This window comes from Melozone crissalis, unplaced genomic scaffold (genome assembly GCF_028551555.1).
Source record: "Melozone crissalis strain CALT ecotype California unplaced genomic scaffold, PUWL_Pcris_2 ptg000061l_1, whole genome shotgun sequence".
NCBI classification, from domain to species: Eukaryota; Metazoa; Chordata; class Aves; order Passeriformes; family Passerellidae; genus Melozone; species Melozone crissalis.
In genome coordinates this window covers 4094998-4117806 of record NW_026535839.1, presented here as the reverse complement: position 1 = coordinate 4117806, position 22809 = coordinate 4094998, and the positions used below count along the sequence as shown (strand labels likewise).

The 22809-nt window shown below is 40.6% G+C and overlaps 1 protein-coding gene across 2 annotated transcripts in view; it reads right to left on the bottom strand.

Annotated features, from left to right (window-relative positions):
- EBF1 (EBF transcription factor 1) overlaps positions 1-22809 on the bottom strand; it is a 261576-nt gene that overhangs the window by 69185 nt on the left and 169582 nt on the right. For both annotated transcript variants that reach the window (XM_054287810.1, XM_054287811.1), the window contains exon 8: positions 16762-16903. In XM_054287810.1, coding sequence (XP_054143785.1) covers positions 16762-16903 — 142 coding nt within the window. The remainder of the gene's footprint in view (positions 1-16761; positions 16904-22809) is intronic.

Genomic DNA, 22809 nt, shown 5'->3' with positions numbered 1-22809 from the left:
CATATATGAACTTTTCTCTTGTTGTTGTTGAATGAACAGCTGGAAGCCAACTACAATAAGAACCAAAGAGTTTGGCAGCCCAGCTATCAGACAGGATTTTCAGACTCTTTGGTGTGAGTCACATTCATTGTGTTTTCTCAGAAGAGCTGGGCTGAGGGAAAACCAAACATCTCCCTCCAGCTGCAGCAGGACCTGCAGCTCCTCACTGAAGGCGATGTGGCCACATCCTCCACCTGCTGAAATGGCCTAAGGGTTGGGAGCCTCAGTGAACTGCTCTCCTTCTTTGCACAACACCAGGGCAAGTCAGAGCCCACCTGTGACAACCCCACCGTGCTGCTCCCAAGGGCCAGGCTCACAGACAGAGGTGGCAGAGGAGAATCTGCCATCCCAAACTTACTGAGGCCATTGGGAATCTGCCACTGGCTTCAAAGCTAAGGGCTCTATCAAGAAACATTTAGGATTTATGAGCAAAAACCTTAATGGCTCCAAGGAAAACAATGTTCTTATGAAATCTTCATTTTTCTCAATGTACACGTTAAAATCTTATCACCTCCTATATAAAGGATGGCAGGTACCCACCCGAGCACATGGGGAGCAAAAAAAGGAAAAGTTTTTTGTTGTGTGCTGCAGTGTGTTCCTGTGTTCCCACACTTCCCAGCTACTGATACACAGGGATTTTTCTTCCCTCAAACTGTGACAATAAAATGATTACCCCGCCACAGTTTAGCATAATGGTTCAGAAACGCTCGTGGCATATTGCAGAGTTAAAGTGGAAATTATTAGGTAGCTCTTCTTTGTTATAATAATGATCACTCCACAAATAAAAGCTCTTCTCCCAAAGGTACTGCAAGGCACAAAATGCTAATTCTGAAGATTATGTGTGCGCTTTTATTAAATATTACTCTGCCCTGTCTGTTTGAGGGCTTCACTGCTCTGATTGTTTTATGAGTGCCATGTTAATGTCAGCCCCATCTTGCTAGCAGCAGGCACACATTTTAGCTTTTGTATGAGAGTTGATCAAAGGCCACGTGCTGAGGGAATTGCTGAGAAAACACGGACAAGCGATAAAAATCTAACAGATTAATTGGTTTAAATTTCATTTCAGGGCGTTGAACTTTGGCTCAGGACACAAGTACTACACTACCAGTCAGGGCCTAATTACCACATTTCCAATTTGCCTCTGAACAATGCTTGGCAGGGAGAATAATAATAGTACTAATAATACTAATAACAATAATAACAACAATAATAATAAATAAACAACAGCAACAACGTCTCCTCTTAGTTTCTTGTACACATTTAACAACTAACTTTGTGTGCAGGCAATTTCAGGAGGAAATTCCTCTCCCCCACCACCACCCACCTGCCTCCTGAGCATTTCTACCTGCCTCAAACAGCACCTGATGACAGAAGAAATAACAGACAGCCTCAGGAGCATCTGAATTTACAGAATCAATAATCTACCAACTCCAGCCCCTCACAAACACACACTGGACGTTTCATAGTCTTAATTAGGGACCTGCATTTCTAAACAGAGATAGCTTTTTATCCTCCAACAGAAATGATCTGTTCCACTGATAGAAAACAGAGGCCGGAGGGAAAAAAACATATTTACCACAAAGTTTATGGGTGGCCTTGGAATAAGGGTTAATTGAGCTTAGAGGTAAATGTTCACTGAGGTGAATTAGTGGGATGCACAGCTATCAGCAGGGCTCTGGGACTGCTCCTATTTAGCTTCTGAAATGTATTTGCTCTATGATTAATATCCAGTTTGTGCTGGTGACTGTAAGAATGACCTTGCCTGCAGTTTTTATCGTGAAGTGTGGTTTCATCCTCTATTATTCCATAGATGAGGCTCTGACAACAGTTGCTGCATCACAACAGGAGTTTAAATGATAGGGCACATGCTTTTATTTTTCTTCTCTGTAAGAGTATTGTGACACGCAAGGAGAGTTGCATAAAGGCAGTTAAAACTGGGAATTAAGAGGAACAGGGAATTTATGTCTCATCTTAGAGGAAGTACTGAAAATATCTGGAATTTAATTTAATTTTCCTTTTTTTTCCTTGGGTAAAACCTAATTCCAGGCTAAATAAATAAATGAGCCACAGATTAACCCACAGTTTATGGGTCTGATCCTGCAACCCGTTAGATGCTTTCACCAAATGACTGACTTTTCAGAATATCAACACAAATCAGTTTTAAGCACTCAAAACCATAACTTATGGAAGTTGTGATTCAACAAAGCACTCAAGTAAGTGCTTAAAAACCCCACTGAAGAAGTTGCAGGATAAGTAACTCCATTTTTTAAGATAGTTAGGCCCTGTGAAAAGCTCCCAAGAGCTGGGCAGTGGATACAGAACTGGGGCTCCCATTTCGCAACAGCCTTGGGTCACTTGTGGACCCCCCTGTGCAGAGCAGGGCACATCCAGCCTCACACAAGGACCAGCAGCAGCACAGCCAACACAGCAATGCCAACACCTTGGCCCCAGGACTCAGTACTAATTCTGGGAATTTTTGTCCAATTTAAAAGAATAAACCAAATATTTTTGAGGGGTTGAGCAGGGCTGTTTTGTGGAGTAGGGAGGGAAATTGTTTAGGATTTGGGTGGTTTTGTTTTGCCCTAAATAATATCCTCTTTCCTGAAAAGTGGGAATTGTCAGGCTGCTCACTACTCTGAGCATGCTGAAAGCCTGAACCCTAAAAATTCTGCCTGCCCAGGCAGTGGTGCCATTCCAGGCTGGTGTGTGGGGCATTGCTGGGGCTGGCACCCAGTACAGGCAGCTGAAAGCAACTGAAGATTATGAAACCAGCCTGGATGGGGAAAAGTCCTCAGGACCAGCCCAAAGGACACTTCAGGGAAAGGGAGTGTGGCAGAGCTTTTATGTATTTTACTGGAGCATTAAATCTTCACTCTTAAGCTAAACAATGTGTTTGCTGCTTATCTGGGTGAAGTGATGATCTTCCTGCCTTCCTCTTGCGTCTCGAGCCGGCTCCGTGTCCCATTCTCTGCTGACAATGAGCAGCTGCTGTGCAGGAAACAGGGCAGCAGAGGTTTCCCCCTGGAGCAGATAACTCCTGCAGCTTTGTGCGACACAGGCACGAGGATGTGATGCCCAGCTCCTCGATATTTGGGGGTTTTAGCATATGCAAGCCTTAAAGATTACAGCACCCTGCCAAAAATGGCAACCTCCTCCCGGTCCTTCATGACATCTGCACTGGGTGAAATCACCGAACCAAAAATACACGCGCCGTGCAATCCCTCCAGGCTGGGGGAAGGGAAAGGAAGGGATGGAAGGTTGCATTTTTTCTGGTTTCCAGTAGTGAAATTAAAGGTCTTGGCTGCGATTTTCTGCTGAACGTTTTGGATGCACGGCTCCCATTAATGGGAAATGAAAATGTAAATTACCTGGGATAATATTCCACCTACAATCAATACTTAAGCCAGTGTTTCTCTTTTATCCTTGCTGATGCCTCAGCTAGCAAAGTTACATTTCATGGAGTCCTCTGTGTTTCTCTTTCCTTAATGATTTCCAAAGCCCTCAGTTGTTGATCAGTGCCTGAAAAATGACTGCATGGAAAAAGGAGGCAATCCAGAATAATGAGAGACCTGTTACAAAAAAAAAATCTGCTCTGTATTTTACTTACAACATTTCCATAAAATAATAATTTAGTTATCTCTGTATGATTGCAAGAAATGTATTTTCATTCATTCTCTTAAACCCTTTCACATCACAGAGGAAGTTCTGGAGTTTCTTTGCTTATTTGGGTTATTCTTTTGTTTTACTTTAGGAGCTACCGCCTACTTTCCAAAAATTAATAAAACAGTCAGACTCCTTAGTATCTCCCTGCAAGTCAGTAAAACTTGACCTCCAAAGAAAGGTCTGTCATGTCTGTTTGGCAAATAATAAATTCCCCAAGAAAAATGTAATGTTACAAACCCACTTAAAATTATGTTAAATTAAATTGATAGTTCAACCTAAACATTTATATATATAAACAATACATGTTTTCCTCTTCTTGAGAAATATATCTGCACTCTCTCTAAATGTATATATTTCAAGAAGCCTAATTCATTGTCAATTTTTTTTATGTGCTACCCTGATTTTTTTATTCCTAGGAAATTTTGGGCTGGCTTTAAGCTCGAATTTTTGCATTCATCATTTTTGCCCCAGAATTGCAGGACTTTCAATCTGAGTCAGTCATGAGGAAACTGCTGCATGTGGCTTTGGCCAAACATTGCTAAACTAGTGCCTGCCCCTCAGCTTCATCACTCCCTGTGCTCTTGAGCAGCTCAGGTGCTCAGGGATGCACAGACTGGGTCAGGAGGAAAATCAGACATCCAAGAATATTGCACAGGGCCTTTCAAATCTTGGCATCACCTCCAGCTGCACAACAAACAGGGGATGGGTTTGCTCAGACCTCAACACCAAAGCAGTGACTGCTCTGCTCCCCCAGGGATGCACAAACATATTTTGACCCCCAAGTGAGATAAATGTTTTACCACAAGCCCCCAGATTAATGCACCTCTATTCCTCCAGCCCTTCCTCCACCCCATGGTGCCACTTGCAGAGGAACATGAACATTGTGTGAAAGCCAAAGGCAATAAATACCATGCAGGGGACTGAGATGTGACACATGGATATGATTGCTGTATCTGAGTATGGGCTCCAAAATTTTGTTAATTAAACAGTGAAAAAAAAATTGTATCTGCCTTTCCCACTGCAATTTCAATGCCTTTCCACCATCAACTTCCCTTATGAAGTTATGGAGCCCAGTTAAGTCACTATGACTACTTTAAAAACAATAGGCATGTCCAGAAAGGAGACTGCATCTGCTTAAGTGCACTGAAGTTTAAAAATAGTTGTACTGATGCAATTTCTGGGAGAGGATGGAGGCAACCTTGCAAATGGAAGCCCAAAATGAATACTATAAATCAGCCCTAAAAGTTTGTCAAAACAAACACTTCTGCATAGTTCTGATACTCCAAAGCATACTTAATTTAACTGACTGGTTCTTCATGATCCAGCAAAGAATTTTATATTTGCTAAAGGTTAACCCTGTGTTTTACTGCGTTGCTAAACCTCAACTCAACAGAAGGGCAGGTGGGTACAATTTCAAAATTCCTAGTTTGTTTTACCACCAACCCTGGTCCTGTTTCCTCATTTTCATTTTCCATCTGTACCTTAACAAAACAGTAAATCCCTCATAGTAAATCTCCCTAGAGTCACAGCACAGGACTAGACAAAATCCTGTAAGGTGCAACAGGCTCAGCATCCAGAGCACAACAGGCTCCAACACCCACTGGTACATTATGGCCACACTGGCAAGGTTCAGTTAGTGATACACAGAAACTATTCTAGATGAAACATAAAAGTCAATCTAAATCTAAATTCTCACTGCCAAACTAAATACTAGCATCAATTACATTTTTATTACATCTTTCACTATCGCAAAGAAAAAAAACAGAACCCCACATCCCTCAAATTAATCCCCCCAACTACATTACACAGCACAACAATCAGAAATTCACCTGAGATGGATTCTACAGGAAACAAAGAATTTATTTTCCTGAAAAAAACAAGATCCAACTAATATAATTTTCAGCTGGGGTCCCTTTGTTCAACAGAACTGAGAAAGTCTGCCCACAACAGAGAGCTCACAGTAATCGTCTTTCAGAAACAAGAACAACCCGTGCAGAAACACAAAGCAGTTCTGCCAGGGACAGGGAGTGCCTGCAATCCAGTTTCTTCAAGGGAAATTCAAGTACCCTAAGAGTTCTTATTCCTCATCTGATTTCTCTCACAAATCACAGGCTCTCTAATGCAATTTCTGGAGTCTGTGAATCATAAAGTCAAATATGAACGAGTCTAGTGGAAAATCTGTGACGCTAATCTTGGCCTACGTTGTACTTTTAACAGGCACTGAATTTGTGCACCGGATTATCCAGATGGCCATACAGGAATCATCCTGATAGGATTAAACCTTTGTGCTGAACTCTGCTCCATCTGTTCTGGGAGCTTTGCCTATCGCTATCGGAATACGAATGCTCAGCCTAGGGCCAACACCACGACTGGAAGCACCCATTTACCACACACACACACATGTGTACATGTGCACACACAGCTCCCCAAGTGCTTCATTAGTAATGTGAGATGAAGTTACCCCAAAGTTTACCACTAAAGAAACATATTGGTTTTATTACTCGTTTGAAGAACAAAGCGCGCTATATCTAAATTCAAACAAAAGAGCGTTTTTGTTGTTGTTCTGGGACTTGTTCAATTCATTAAACCATAATACTGCCATAAATTTATAGATGAAGGCATGACTAAACATAAAGCAGCAAGGCTCTTCATCTTTGAAATCTATTAGTGTGTGAGGATGTATGACACAGTCACACTTTGAAGATGTCATGGTTAAATATTTCAGATTAAAAAACAGCCAGCAACAAAACACATGCGTGCACTCAGCACTGGTAGCTGCTCTTTGCAGCTCGATCAAGTCACAGCCCAAGAACAGAAAAGTAATAATCAGTCCCAGCAAAAGCAAAGCTTATTCCCATTAATGTTTCTTTCTGCTTTTATTATCTATTAACGACAGTCTCCTGCATTCATTGTTGCAGCTTGCCAGATGCAGCAAAGATCCATATTCATCACGTGCAAAAATTGTGCTCAGGCTGTCTCTGACAGGTTTCATAGAGCTGCCAATGGAGGGACCAAGGTCTGATGCATGGCCTCAGGTTTCTCAGGTTTTCAGGCCCTGGGCCTAGGGGAAATGTAGGGAATCTGACTTTTCTGCAGGAGAAGCATCCCAGTGATCAGAGGGTTTAGCTAAATTTCTGTACTGGCCAGAAATACTCAGAAAACTAATGAATATCTAGGATGGAAAGAGTGGATATGCAAATTAACTAATAATATTGCTAAATTATTATTATTATTATATAACTAACAATAATAGTAATAATAATATTTTTATTATTGTTATTAGATTCAGCATTGCAATATAATCCTCAGCCCCTGTTTGTGATGGCAGTGGGACAGAGATGGAGGAAACATAACCTGCACTGCATTTCAAGCAGCAGCCTTGACTGCATTGCACAGACTGAGACCCCCTTGTCTCTGCTGTGCTGTGTCTCTCAGACTGTTCCTTCCTCTGTTCTTTGTGCTGCTCCAAGTGCAGGGTCAGGCACCCCCTCCCAGCTATTTAGGCTTTACTTGCAAAAACATAAGCATAAAATTATATTTATAGTTCATAGTATCTGTCCAGCAATGACACCACATAAAACCAGCACGCTGAAAATCTGAGTGAATACTTTGGACTCGAGCCTACAAATGCTTAGAGAAGTTGTTCTTTCAATGTCTCTGATAAAGTCATGCTAGGTTTTTATTTATTTATTTAGGGCTGCATTCAGACCACCTACCTCAGGCATTGCAGCCCGTCAAACGTCAGACTCCAGCTCTGGCTGGGTGAGTCAGCCTGCCTGAATTAGGATCCTCTTTCCTCTATACAATAAGCAGAAATGGGAAGACACCTCTGCAAGCCTGGAGACCCAGGGAGTTCCGTGCTGGCTCAGGAAAATACCAAGGGATCTCGGCAAGACGATAGCATAGGTAGGGAGCAGCCAGAAGCAACCTCATAAAAAATATTTGGCAGCTGATATTGAGCAGGCACCTGACTCTGGGCTTTCCTGCAGGCTCCTCTGCTCAGGCTCAGGGCTGAAGGAGGAGGCAGCACTCACCGTCACCTTCAGGGTCGCAATCCCAGGAAAAGAGTAATTTTCCCCAAAGAGCCCGTAATCACAGTAGCTTTACCTTTCAGTGTCTCAGAGAGCCAAACATGGTCAGAAATATTTCTTTCACCCCCTCTTTTTCTCCTCAAACAGCCCAGGGAGTTGAGCCATGCTTTCACCTGAACGTCCTGCAGGAAAGTGCTGTGACCTCAAACCCCAACCCATGCACTAATGCTGTGGCTGGAAAGATGAGCAGTGCTGTGGCCAGGCAGAATTTGCTCTGAGCGCTGGCCTTCCCTCTGGGCATGGATCAGGTAACACCAAACCTATGAATTCCATATGCAAGCCCAGGTTTTCAGGGAACAGCAACACGAGCTGTCTGTTCAGCCTCCAGCAGCAGGGAGAGATCCAGCACTCTGCTGCCATTTCATAACTCAGGAGGGAATTCTGTGGGAAAAGCACTTTGCTTTTTCATGGGATAGATACTGAACCTCTGACAAAGATGCTACAAAACCATAATGATATGGTATTAACCAAACATAATTAATTCTGAACTTCCTTATGCTCCCAGTGCTAACAGGCACTTCAAGGGCAGTACAGCAAATAGCACACAGGTTCCTGTAGCACCCAAGACCAGATTTCTGGAAGCATCCACCAATCCAGTGATTCCAGTAAGCAACTAATATAATTTTCAAAGTACCTCACAGACAGATAGAAATTCTGTAGCCAGAGTTCTAAGAATCCCACTAAGCAGCTACCTGAAGCTCTAGGCACGTTGGTGCTTCATGAGTTTGGCTTTACGTCCAAGAATTCCCCCAGAAAAATTCCTTTGGGATACCTATACTCTTGGATGGCCATTTGTCTCACAAAAAATGGATCAGAAGTTTAGAAAATCCCAAATATTCACATCATGAAGGGCGGTATCTCTTTAAGCATTTTACTGTGGCCATTGTACCATTAACTTACACACCAAATGTTTGAATTACTTTTGCAAAAATAATCCTAAACTTCTAAATTTCAGACAAGTTTTTCATGAAACTTTATTCTTGGTCTTTTTAATAAACTTCCTAAGCCTATTCGCTTTGCTCAGTGAGGTCATAAACCAGCACTGCTTATATTACAGTCACTTTCACGCTAAGGATTTGTTTTGTCACAAAGAGAACTATAAATTCATTGAATGAAGGTGGAAAGCAGAAAGGACTAATTGTGACACACAAAGCTTTCTGGTTATGCTCAGCAAACAGTTTGGGCTAGGATTTTAAAAACCACTTTATGAAGTTGTACTACTGGCTTTAATGAAAGCACACTTTTTGCAATGCCATGCACTCCCAAAAAATCTTGTAATCTGGATTTGGGCCAAACACAAAGCCTTTCTTCATTCCAATATTAATTATTAGTAGCTCATTTTTTATTCTTTGCTACTAAACATTAATAACTTTCAAATAGCAAACCAGATTAGAATAACAACTCCAAACATCCCACCCTGGTGGGCTCCATTTTCTGCATCAGTGTCCTGCTTTATGCTATTAATTCATTTCCTTGCATGTGGAGGAGCCTTGTCAAATACTCATTTTTCTGGGGAAACACTTGGCAGACAGAGACTTGAATGCTCACTACAATCCTCTCTCAGTTCAGTGACAAGATGAGTTCATTATTTGTGAAGTTTTCTAAACTGAATATTCTAAATTACAGTTTTGTGGAAAATTTTCACCTAACCAAACCTTTCATCTTGTCTTTGTAAAATTGAGGTGTTTCCCATTCCCAATTTTCTCTTCTCAATTAAATGTGACCCTAAATCTCTGATAAGTGACTGTCAGGGGAAAATCCTTTCTAACTGTGCCAATTGGAGTATTCAAATTTGCCTTTTCAGAAGATATTTCCATGGACATTATGTAACAGCAATCCTTTCATTAATGACTAGAGTACCTCAAATGGTATCTCCTAAGTCTCCTGCAGAAATATTAACACAAATATGTTATACAATAATGTTTAAAAACCAAAAAAAAACACCACAAACTCAAACCACCAACTTCATGCAATAGCTACACTCTGATGGCAGAACTGAAATTCTCACATCTCCTTGCCTAAACTAGCCATTAAAAATCCATTTTCATTGTTTAAATCTTGTTTTCATTTAGCCTCAAACTAAAAATAAATTTTGAAAGATCGGAATTGTTGCAGCCAGATATTCCAAGCTTTTGAGTACCTCTCCATAATGGATGATTTATGATTTATGACCCAGACAAATAGAAACAAAAGATTTTCTGCTTTTTGTTTGGCGTGACTGGCTGTGAGAAGGGCAGCCCCACCTACCCACCCACCCACCCAGTTCTTGTGCAATTCTCAGTAATATCCAAGGAGGAATAAGGGATCTGGGCCTGCAAACAGCGACTGCTCTGGTGAAGATTAAAAAAAAAGACATCAGCAAAATTCAGCGGGGCACAATTTAGTTAACTCAGTTTTGGTTGCCTAAATTTGAGCTGCACAAATCCTAGCTCTGCCATGTTTTGCTGATCTGATGTAAATTCAACATTTCACTCCTGAAAAGACCATTTTGATCACCCAGCCTACATCCTGCACAGCACCCATCAGAGAACCTCAGCCTCAATCATGTAAGGAATTACTCAAACCTTAACCTCCCCCTGACCTGCCATACATTTTTTGGGAAAATACCAAGTCCTTACTCAACATTTACAACAGAGAACTTGATACAGTAGCGGAAGTTTACCTCACTGCCTCCCAGAGTTAAAATCTTGTTAAGATCATCATGAGCCTTTATCTACCAATTCTCTCAAGTAAAGCATCTTAACTCTTTGGCCATGTTTTGTCTCTTCGGAGGGACAGATGCTCCCAATCCACCCAAGTTCACATTCTGAACTAATCCAGCCCTGGTGTCTCACTTGTATTAGAAATTCCATCTGATTATGAGAAAAAACTTTGTTTTGGGGATAACAGAGCACTGACCAGGCTGCCCAGAGAGGCTGTGGAGTCTCCTTCCCTGGAGATCTTCCAAACCTGACTGGAGGGGATCCTGTGCAACCGTCTCCAGGTGTACCTGCTTTAGCAGGAGGTTGGACTGGATGGTCTCCAGAGTCCCTTCCAGCCCCAACCATTCCCTCATTTTGTGGAACAGAATAAGTCCACAGGGCAGTGAAAAGGTTAATATTATACACTCAGTGAGGTCAAACTCCAAGAACACATAACAAGCCATTATGTTAAAAATTGCCTGAATTTATGAGTCACTGCATTTATGAAGGAACCGATATGAAAAAGACAACTTGGCAAAAATAAAGAAAATTATTTCCAGCTTGAAGTTTTGCAATCCTTCAGTATATCAAGGCTCACTTACTGTTATTACTATCCATGTTGTGCAATGCTCTGAAAGTCACATTTTTTCCCCTGTGTATGCATAGAGATGTCCAACAACCCAAGGTATTCTTCCCTCATAGAAAATAAATTAGAAAGCAGACATAACTCAGAATAACATACAAGATCCCCTCAAGTAGGGTGGTAGAATCCTAATATTTTTTTTCAATATTTCCCTTCTAAATAATAAATCAAGCCCACTGCATTTCTCTCTATGGAATGATATGATGCAGAAAAAGATTGTGTGTTTATATTTTTCATATAATCACAATAACATTCTTAAGCGCAGCGCTAAACTGTAACAGGTGCTTCCACCCATGGATGAAGCAAGTCAAACTTTAGCATTTCTTTGTTTAAACCTGGCCAGTTTTTTAATGCAATAGACCCTAACTCTGATGCACAACATGAACCTATACCAACTAAGGGTAAAATGTATCAAATTTTGAAGATTCAACTATCTCAACTTGTTAAAATTTTTGCTTCAGCCAGTATTCTGTCTTGGAGTAACAATTTCATCAACTAGCACAGAGATAGGCACCACCAAGAAATTGAGGGATAAAATGGTTAAAATGGAGCTGATCAGGTCATCCCCTTCACAACTCTACACGATGCCCAGAATTTAGTGATTAGAGTTGGGCCAGAGCCACTTAGGGCACAAGAAGGTCACTGAGTCAGATTTCTGAGCATCTTTCAGGAATCATCCACCATGTGCAACAGAATTCACAGTATTCAATGTCTGTCCTCAACAATTCTGTTACAGGCAGACTAGAAATGAGACCTAAGGGCAGTCAGTTTCAAAGCTTTATTTTAAATATTATCATCTCAAAGTCATTTATAAGGTGAGGGATTTTTTTTCCTCTTTTTAATAATCCAAACAGAAAATACCTGATTCACTAAGGCACAGCATAGCAATCAGTTTTGCTTTCAAATCTGAGGAATCAGTGGAAAATCTTTGATTGTGCAGTAACTGTGAGCTCTTAAATGGCCCAGGATGGGCAGGATTGGCAAGAAAAACTCTTTAAATGCCCCATTGCTGACAAGAGGATCTGGCTGTCATGTGCAGCTGAGGCACAGCCACTACTGCTTTTTATTTCTTGTAGGAGGTTTTGCACCTGCAGACAAACGGTTGGAGTCACTCATTGCTGCCATGAGCTAAAACAACATTGTAAAAGCTTGGCTGTCTCAGGTACCACAATAAAGTGATCAAATAACCAAGCTTTGCACTATCCTTCCCAGTTTAAGGCAACCAGTACTAATGGTTTTGCTACACAATGACTTGTTTTAGATATAAACACACAGAGATTTATGCATATTTCATATTAAAATACCAGCAGGACATTGCTTTGGAAATCGTGGTTATCTCCACTTCCACCTGCAAACTCTGATATCACATCTAATAATTTGTTTCTATTTCTACCCTGCATCTTTCATCTGCTGCTGCTGTTGAGCTGACTCAGAATCAAATCATCAGCAAACCTCACCATCACCTAATTCTTCAGTGCTCTCCCATGGAGGAGGAAGGAAAAGAAAAAAGAAATAAAACTGTCCCTTTAAAAACCCAAGCATTTAAGCTGCTTGTCAGTCGTCTTCCTGACAAGGCCACTTGAATGTATTCAGGAATATTTGCATAAATGCTCACAGTGAGTTCACCCTGGCAGCTAGTGCTAATGGTACATAAAGTAATTTAGTCACTTCTCTTAGGCATCCTGTCAGGGTGATAAGCACCCCCTCTTTGCCTTGTTGCATATTAGATCATTAGATAATAAAGTGTTAGAGCATGAAAACTGACAGGGTCTCAGGGACTATCATTTTTCGAGGGCATTGCATTCTGCCAGCAAGGAAAAATAATAGAGAAACTGATGCTGCAATTGGCTTTACATTCTTGTAAAGACATTCAAAAGATTTGGGGAGAAAAAAGAATTTTTACTTTGCAATGATATGAGAGTTTTAACTGGAAACTTTGCAGTGGATTTATTGCTGGTAAACTTGAAAAGAGTTGTTGCAAGCCCTGCCAGAACTCTCCCCTTCCATAAGTTCATCACTTAAATTTCATTGGGAAGATTTTGCTTTTAAAATTGACACCCTGGGATGAACTACAAGCTGAAATATATCCTACTGTTGGAGCCTGTTGGCTCTTGACTATACATCTTACTATATATATAATTTGGAAAGGTCAACCACACCGGCTTTCTGGTTTACCAGAAATATAAAACCAGTGAGGATCCAACTATTTGTGAATGAAAAAGTGATAATTATTGAAAACCACAGATTACTGTGGCTTACCCTATTTATACCACACAGAGATGGATGAAATAATAATTGGCTTCTGCCAGCTATTACTTTTAAAATACAGATATATTTATTTGAAAGATTAGCTGCTTAACTCACTGGCTTCAAGGGGGCAGCATGTGGACACAAAATCAGGATCTGGGGTTCTGGTTATATTCAGAGAAAGGAGCTACAAAAAAACCCCTTCACTTTACTGACTGAAAAGTCTGACAAGCAAGATATAAATAAAGATGTGTTGGATGTACCAAAAATAATCCAGACTACCTGTTAATGAGATGGTGAAACCCAAATGTGGAGACACCAGGCTCCTGAGTGGCTCGGGAGGTGCAGCTTTCTTTCCAGCTTTTTGGCCCCCAAAGTATCTTTTAGGTGTCACATAAACTGTAACTCCATGTTTCAGAGCAGCAAACACAAGATTGTAAGGAAAAATAAGCTGGATATTGTCCAGGTAAATTCAACAACCAGCACACCTTCCTACATCCTGTCTCTCCTTTCCCCAGCCCTCACAGTCAGGCATTCATCACTATTGCCATCAGGAATTTGTGTTAAGAAGTTAAACACCTGGAAAAGTCCACAGGAATACATTTGGTCAAGGGTATATTATAGTCAGATCCCAGATTTTACAAACCTGTGATGAGCAGTTGCTCACCAGAGCAATGAACCAGAGACAAACCATGACTACATTCCCTTCCTATCCCTGCTCATGGATACAGCTCAGGTCAATCTGTCCTTCCCCGAGGGAGGCAGAAAAGATGGGGAGAGGAGAGGCAAACAAACTGCCTCTGATACTATCCAAAATAAAAATTCCAAAAACTGGAGAAAAAAAATACATTTTGTGACTCAAAGTGAAAGTAAAAAATTATTTCAGTGGAGGAAACTGTCATCTGTTCCAATGGGTCTTGTCCAAAATTCAATAGCATTAAACCTTTGTCTTTCTTTGTATTTAGTAAAGTGTTTTAGATACCTAATATCATAACAACTGTATTTTCAAATTTTTTTTCCTGTTTCTTGGACTCACATGTTCAGAGAATTCCTGGAGAGCTGGACTGAGGGATTTGGGTTAAAAAGAAAGGCTCCACCAAGCCTTTGGGAAGAGAACAATTTTGTAGTGTGACGGTTGCTATTCAAAAGTAAGAATTTACTAGCAGTTGCTTTATGAGGTTGCTTGAGAGGTGCCTGAGAAAGCAGATTAGAAAAATCACCTTTCCCACAAAATGTACACATGGAGATATTTTGCAGATGTTGACTTTTAATATCAGCACAGTAACTCAGGTGTGTGCAGCTACGTAAGCAGAGAATTATTTTTTTTTTGTTGCTTTTTGCCAACAGAATCCCTCAGGTTGTAGGAGTGGGAACGACAGCTGTGGTAAAATAAGATACCACCGTGCATGAGAATAAGGGCATTTATGCAAGAGAGATTAAGTACTGCCTCAACCAAAAAGCATGCACTGAGAAGACTGCAAGGGGGAAAAAAGAAAAAAAAAATATGGCAACTACTTTAGTAGGAATATAAGAAAAAAAAGAGGAGTGTTTTTTTAAGACTAGACTTAATGGAAAGATTACAAAGTTGAACAGAAAGAAGTTTCCCTTTGTAATGCCTTCTGCTAATTAATAAAGACAGAGTTCATACATTCCTTATAAATTTCAGTAAAAATTATGACAGTGGTTTGTTTATTAAATTAGGTTGTTGGCAGGATGAAAAAAAAATTCTATAACATGAATTATGGCTGAAAATGGCTCATAGCCTACATAAAAAAGTTAGAGCTAAATAAATACAGATGTAAGTTATGTTTATATAATGAGAAACGCTGCTGAGCTAAGAATTTTAGGTTAGTAAGTGTGAACTACAGACCCGATTCTGCAAACACTTATCAATACCCTCAGCTTCTCTGACACAAGAAGCCTCATTGATCCCAACAAGACCATATGTGAGCATAATCTTAAATATATGCATAAGTGCTTGCAGGACTGATGCCTGAAAGCGTAAACAGAATAGAAAAGTATTTCCACAGGAATCCACTGAGCAGTAGAAACCCACACATTTTCCCATTTCTCAGCATTAATAATTTCTTTTAACGTATCTAGTTAACATTTCTCTGAGTGGCATTTGCTTTCCCAGAGAAATTTTTATCTGGTTTCTTCAAACTCTTTGGAAAAATCTATTTAATTATTCATCAGATCCTTGGCAAATATTTGTGAAACAAACCAGCATAAAGGACTGGTGCCTTCTACACTCAGCTACTTCAATGGCAGCTGAGGGTACACATCTCTTAGAGGGAGCAAGCACCTATTGAATTTAGGATTACAAACAGCTTTGAAGACAAAGAGCTATTCTACCAAGCTGGAACAGGGAGAGGGGAGTGAAATGCCCTCTGTTTTTGTTTTGTTTTTCAGCAGTAGTCATCAACTTTGAGGACAAAGAGCAAAACAAAACATTAATCAAATCCAGATTTTTCAAAGTACATTTGCACTCAACAACTCCCATTTTAAGCACCTACAGTCACCAGCAGATGTTCCCTTCCAGGACCAGCTGACCTTACAGAAGAGATTACTGTCCCCAGACTGCTTCCAGCCACGTGCCCCCATCCCACCCTTGCTGGAGTTTACTGTGCTTCCAGAAAAGCCAAACTGCCTTGCACCATTTCTCCTTCAATCATTTCAGCAACAAGCCATATTGGCAAAGAGTGATTATTTAAATGGTTTAATTCAAATGAACTTCATTGGCCTGGAGGAGACCAGAGAGCAAGCACACAACCATCCTAGCTGGCATGTCCATGGTGAAGAATAGCCTGGAGCAGGGAAGGGAGACAAACAGCTGTGGGAAAAGCAACGTCCTCAGCTGGCACAGCTGGAGCCAGAAAAGAACATTCATCCACAGCTTAAGTAAGCAGATGGATTTCCAAAAGGGCTCTGCTTTCATTTAGGGCAATTCAAAGGAAGAGAAGAATCTCCTAGAGAGCTCAGCACCCTATAGATAGAAGAAATGCAATCCAAAATTTGGGTGCTGAGCTCTTCAGAAAATGTGCAACATCCTTTAGAGGCACAGTCAAAAATCAGGGCAGTCTGGAAAAAAAATCAGACTCCAATTTTGGGTACTGAATAAATGCAACCAACATTAAAAAAAAAATCACCCTACTTCACTGACACACAGAACAACCTCTGCACCCATGTTTGCTTACTTGTTTGTCATTTCACTACATTTAGAGCTGACCTACTTGAAAAATTCCCCCTTTGGTCTGGAGGCCAGTCCCTTTCAAATGTCTGGCCCCAGAGATAATAAACGCTTACAGGACAATTTTGAAAGCAGCAGCCAGAGACACAAACCAAATAAATCCACATTAAAAGTAGCAATGCCAACCAATGAAAAGGATTTGCCTACCATGTTCCAGATAAGAAGGCGTACCTTCCGAGGGATCGAGTCTTCGAGCTCTCCGCCCGTGCTTGGAATTGTTGTGCACAAACATATTGTCTGACACTGCCAGCACATGGCCATCGACATTGACTGTTGTAGACACCACGACCTGCAAGCACAAGAGCAAGATGGAGGAAAATTTGGATAAATCTGTATGTTTTTTAAAAAGCACGGAGTGTAATAAACTCAGTTAAATAAATAACAGCTGGGAGCTGTAGAAAATTGCAAAGCTATTTCACATAATAACTGCTGCTTATGCTGTACAAATCTAACAAGAGGCGCTATTGATGAGTGGGTCTTTGGCATCGAAAGCTTTTGATGCAGTTTTAAGTCAAATTGCAGAGTTTGTAGCTGCGTGGCAGACAGCACACTGTTAACCATCATTTTAACAAGAGGATCTTTATTAAGTATTTTTTTCCCCTATATACAAGGGCAGCTGTGTTTCACCCTAAATTATCCTTCAGTTTCCACGCTGAAGTAGATAGAGATGTTGACATTGCAAATGAGAATCGATTCAGAATAAAAGAAAACAAAAGTGTATTTTGTGAAGTTGTAGCAAGAGTTGCTGCCTGCGTTGCCCCCACCCTTCTCTGCTGCTCTCCCCTCAGCACAGTCACTGCAGGTTGTTGGATTTGCCCAAATTTCTCCCGAGCTCTATCTTAAGGAGTATGTATAGGCATGTTTGTGTACACACACACACATGCTTGACAGTGGGGTCTTGATCTGGAGAACACAACCCTATTCATCCCGTGTTAGAATTATTTGTATTTCTCAACTTATCTCAATGTCAACACCTGGGATTTGATTTGAGGCGAGGTGAGAGAGACACAGCAGGACTGCACTGGAGGAAGGATTAGACACTTCTGCTGCCCAGAGCTGCCCAGGGCAGGAGAGAAGCCAGCCCAGCAGGGGCAAACAGGTAAATGATGGGTCCAGAGTAGAAGACCCAGCTTGTCCAAGGTGTCCAGAGGGACTGCTCAACCCTGAGGCTCCAAAAGGAAATCCCTGTCCAGGCAGTGGGCCCGTGAGCCATGAAATGGCATGGAGAAACGAGTCCCTTGCAGAGCTGTGAGCTCATCACACCATGTCTCCTCCTACCCCATTCAGCCCAAGCAGTCTCAGCCTCCCCAGCTTTTCTTCAGCCACCCCTCCCACAGCCTTTTCCCAGCAAAATGTGGCATTCCCAGGGTTTTACCCCAGCCAAAGATCTGGCCTTCAGCTGGCTGCTGGTTTGCCAGGAGCACGCGTCGCCTTCGAGAACTTTGACTAAAACAATAAGAAGAAATGACCTACACTTCTCCTTACATTAAACAAGGAAAGGGATTAAAGACTGAAACCCACAGAGATATGTTTATTCATGCGACCTCTTACTACCAAATATAATAATTGTCTGTTAATTGCAGTTTCAGCTCCCACCTCATGCTTCGACATGTGAAACAGCAATCAGCAGCTCCTGTTTAATCCACCTATTATGTTGACTAATTAACTTTGCTCGACAGTTTATTTCTTCCTCCATTATCAGCCCCTGTCAGCCGCAAGCACAGTGCCGCAAAGGGGGACCTCAGCCCTTTTGATTGATCACCGATAGATTGACATGCAGATTAATTTAATTAGAATCACCTCACTTGAGAAATGAAAGACAATGGCAAGGGGGCTAATAGATCTGCTCTTATAATGAGGCAAGCCTCCAGAGCCACGGCAGAGGATTTCTGATTTATTTTGCTGAATTCCCCAGTCGCTCTGAAAGGCTCTTGCTTTAATTGTTCTTGGTTTTGAGAGGCTTTAGCCTCTGAAGAGGTGAAATGCTTTACAAGGATTGGCAAACATTGCTTCAACTCTCTCAGGAAGCTGCTGCCTCTCAAAGTTGGTCAAATGGGGACACTTAAAGGATCGCTTACAACTATTCAATTTCATCACTTGAATTGGAACTAAAAAAAAAAATAGAGTGAAAGGAAAAATTTTCTACCTATTTCTGGCCCCCCAATTAAAATACTCAAAAAGTAAGCAAAGCCACTAAACTGCCCAGAGGAGATCCTGAAGTCTTTCTCTGGAAAAAGCAGAATACAAAAGAGAATATTTTACATCTAAAAGATCCTAACCCCATCCCTCAGAATGGCATTCCAAGCAATAGACTTTTATGTGTGTTTTAAGTGAAAGATATTAAAATACAGAATAAATGATTCAAGAGCTCCTACAGATGGAAATTTGGGAAAAAGAAAGCACCAAATACAACAGATAAGTTTTTCTAAAATCAAACTAAGGAGAGAAAAAAAACCAAGCCCTATATATAAAATTCCAAAAGGGATTTCAAAAGTAATTTATCCATTGAATTCCTGAGGGGTAGAATAAAGTTTATGATATTTTCAATAAAATATGATCTTATAGTAAGTGGCTCGGGGTTTGCAATCTTATTTGTGCACTTGCAACCATTGTAAATTCTTTGCAAGTGGGATTTTGAGCCAAATCCTTGGCACTGCCTGTCACAGCTCCATGATTTATGCCAGCTCCTTATCTTCTTTTAGGGGTCTGATTAGATGCGTATGAAAATTAACAAAACTACAATTAATAACAATGGCTACAAGAGAAAATATTTTCCCCAATTCTAAAACCCTATAGGTACACACAGACTTTAGGCTGAAGCTGATCAAACCTGGGCTGAAACCAAAACTTTAAACATTTTTAGAAATGGGATTCCAGAAAAATAATGAATCAAGAGTAGCAACAGTAAGGTAGTTCTCAAACCTGTGAAAATTCTGTATCTAAGTAGCTGTTGCTATACATACAACTTTCTAGGTAAGAACTTGAGGAAACAATCCTGTTGAAGTTTTATGTGAGTAATGCTACATTTAATTTCCCCCTCCTCAGATTTTCAAAACTGTTGATGCAACATATTTTGAATTACTTAGCAATATCTTCCTACCTCCCTCCTGAACAGTTTGATTTACTATGAAGAGACCACATTGGTGTGGTTCTTTGGTGTCGTTAGCAGCAGAAACTATAAATGGAATCCCCAAGTGAAACTGTTTCCAGTCTCAGGAAATGCAGAAAAAAAACCTCTTATGTGTCTGTTTGGAAAAAAAAGAGATTATTCATAGCACACCTTTAAGAAGCAACAGGCTCTTGCTGCTCAATTCTTTAAATGAAAATTCTCATTAATAGAGGAACACTGAATGCGCATTGCACCAAGGAAATATTAATGCCTCTAATTATTAATAATAAGAAATGCACCTCAAATATTGTGTGCCACAGTTACCTACTTGGATTGCTGCAGAGCACTTACATAGTTACAAGTTCTACTCATATTTTTTAATCTAAAAAAATACTACACTCTCCTCATTTTGATTTTGAAACGACTGGGATATGTTCAAGTTAAAGCACATGCTAAAACTAATTTGTGGAGAAATCATAAAATTAGGGGGAGGGGACAGCCAGAGTACATGTGGAATGGGCACCAAGGCATCCTAAAACACAGACTGTAGCAAGAGGGAAAGGCACACTACAGTTTAATAAATGATTAATGAGGTGCTGACACATTAATGTAAGCACAGGGACAACCAGGTCTGCCAAATCTCAAACCTTTCCAAATTTTGTCAACAAAACACAGTTTTAATTTGAGACAGGCAAACACGGAAAATGATTTTGAGCTTTAGCTTTAGCCCTTCACAGATTTTGAATTTAAATCCTGTATCAACACCAGGGGAGACAGAGGCATGAAAGAAACACATGGGTTTACAACTTTCTTCAATGAAATTGGCACTATTGAATGCAGTAACATATCCCAGCTCTGTGGATTATTCTGCCTGCCATTAAATAGCTCAGTTTGTGAATACTTTGGAGCTTAGATTTTTTTTTTTCTTTAAATATTCAGAGACCAGGAGCCTGGAGATCAAGCTATTTATCCACGTTTAGCACTCGGCCTGTTTATTTGGTATAGTACCTAACCTAATATATCAAAATTAAGCATTGCACAACTCCTGATTTTTAACCACAGCCCATTAAGCTATGCTCACTGATTAAGACATAGTATTTTCCTTGTGCTTTCAATTTTCTCCAGTGTATGGTGAAGGACCTGATATTTCTGCAATATCCCCAATAGCAAAGGCAGAGAAAATCTAGCTAGGAAAATTTCCCGGTTTGAAGTGTGCCCTAAGTGTTAAATATGTAACTCCAGTGCTTGCCACTCTTCTGAAAGCTATAAATGGCTCGAGCACATCTTTATTTTCATCACCACTTGGTGACCTCTTCCCACAATGTGTTGACTTCTTTATTCTACTAGCTAAAAATCACTCTCCATTTAACAAGACACTTCAAAAGGTGCCTAACTAAGAGCACATAAGTACAATACATTGTGTAATTTTGCTCACGTGCTCAAGGACAGGCCAGGCACTTAATTACCTTGTTGAATTGGGCCATAGCTCTCACTGCTATTTTTCAGTCTCTTCTTCTTTTTTTTTTTTTTTTGCCTTTCCCTTCTCTGGGGATGGAGCCTTGCATGTCCAAATTCCATTATCTGGGATTCATGAAGCATCATCTCTGTCTCTTATGCAAATTTGCAATAAGACACAAGTGGCTTCAATTCAAACATGAGTGGCAGCAACTCATGGAGGCAAACGAGCAGCCTCTGCTGCAGGAGAGGCTGTGGCAGCAGAATCAAACAGCATGGCAATCTCTAAGTGACTTTCAAGGTTTTCATAATAAGTGAATGTTTGGGGTTTCGTTCAGTGACACAGCCTGAAAAGTTTCCTCTAAATTAAAACTTGACATGTGTCAGTTTACAAGCAGTTGTGCTAAAACAAGAACAACAAGACAGCTAGGGCGTCTGGGTTTCATTAATTACAATAACATACAAAACTGTTTAGGTTGTATGAATGAGTTTTTAGTTCTGAAAAATCAAATCTAGGCAGAGTTCAATCATGACACCATCTACTTAGTAGCAGTATTATTATTACCACTAACTGAGGCTCTACAGCCCATCCCACCAAGGATGATGACTTATTGTGATGAAGAATTCACAACCAAATTGAGCATCTGCTCTGGAGGGTTTCTGGAATAAAAAGGCAAGGTTGGGCAAAGGTGATAATACACAAGAGCACCAAATGTTTTGTGCAATTGGGCTGATGAAAGATGGAGATGAAATTATTTTCTCAAGGGCAAGCAGGAGTGTGAAGCACAGCTGAAGTACTGTGCAGTACTTGACTTCTCCTCCCTGACTGTCTCCTTGTGCTAATAGAGACACAACAAACACAGCCAGGGCCAGCACTGCTCCAGCACACACACTCTGCTGGCACTCCACAACCACTCCACTTGTCACATGCCTGGACATCTCAAACATGCAGAGAAATTTATTTCCTTCCAGGCCCACAACAGCTTTTATGTTAGACTTACCACACTCCTACATTTGCAAGCAAGTTCAGGATAAAACCTCCTAATTCATTTCTGACTGTGAGCCTGAATCAACACACACTCTGCCTCCTCCCTGTACTTTCTTAACATGTCTTGTATCAGATGATAATCAGACAATTCTATGTTATAGGGAAAAAAACAACCTCTAAAATCTACTAAGAAAGGAAATTTTCTACAGGACTGGTCCTTAGATAGTGCAGGACTCATGTCCTTGGCCTTCCATGGATTCTCCCATCAAAACCATAATCTGTGTTCTAAGAACTTCCAGAAACTTTTGGGGACTGAAGAAGGACAGACCAAAATTTGGAAATATCTCTTGGCAGCTTCAAAGTCCAGCACAAGTAGGAGAATGAAGGAAAGGAATGTCTCCATTTTTGTGTGTATAAAATGAGTATGGTACCATCTAAAAGTATCTGGAAATACCTTATCCTTATGGTTTTTAACCAGAACTTTGACATCACCATTGGAGACCTTGTAAGTCACTGGCAACAATTCAAAGTCAGCTGATAGCAAACGCAGGGGCACAGATTTCATTTGGTTCCTACACAACACTGCCTCAAAGACCCAGGAGCACCACAGCATTGAGATACTACATGTACACTTGGTCCTTTT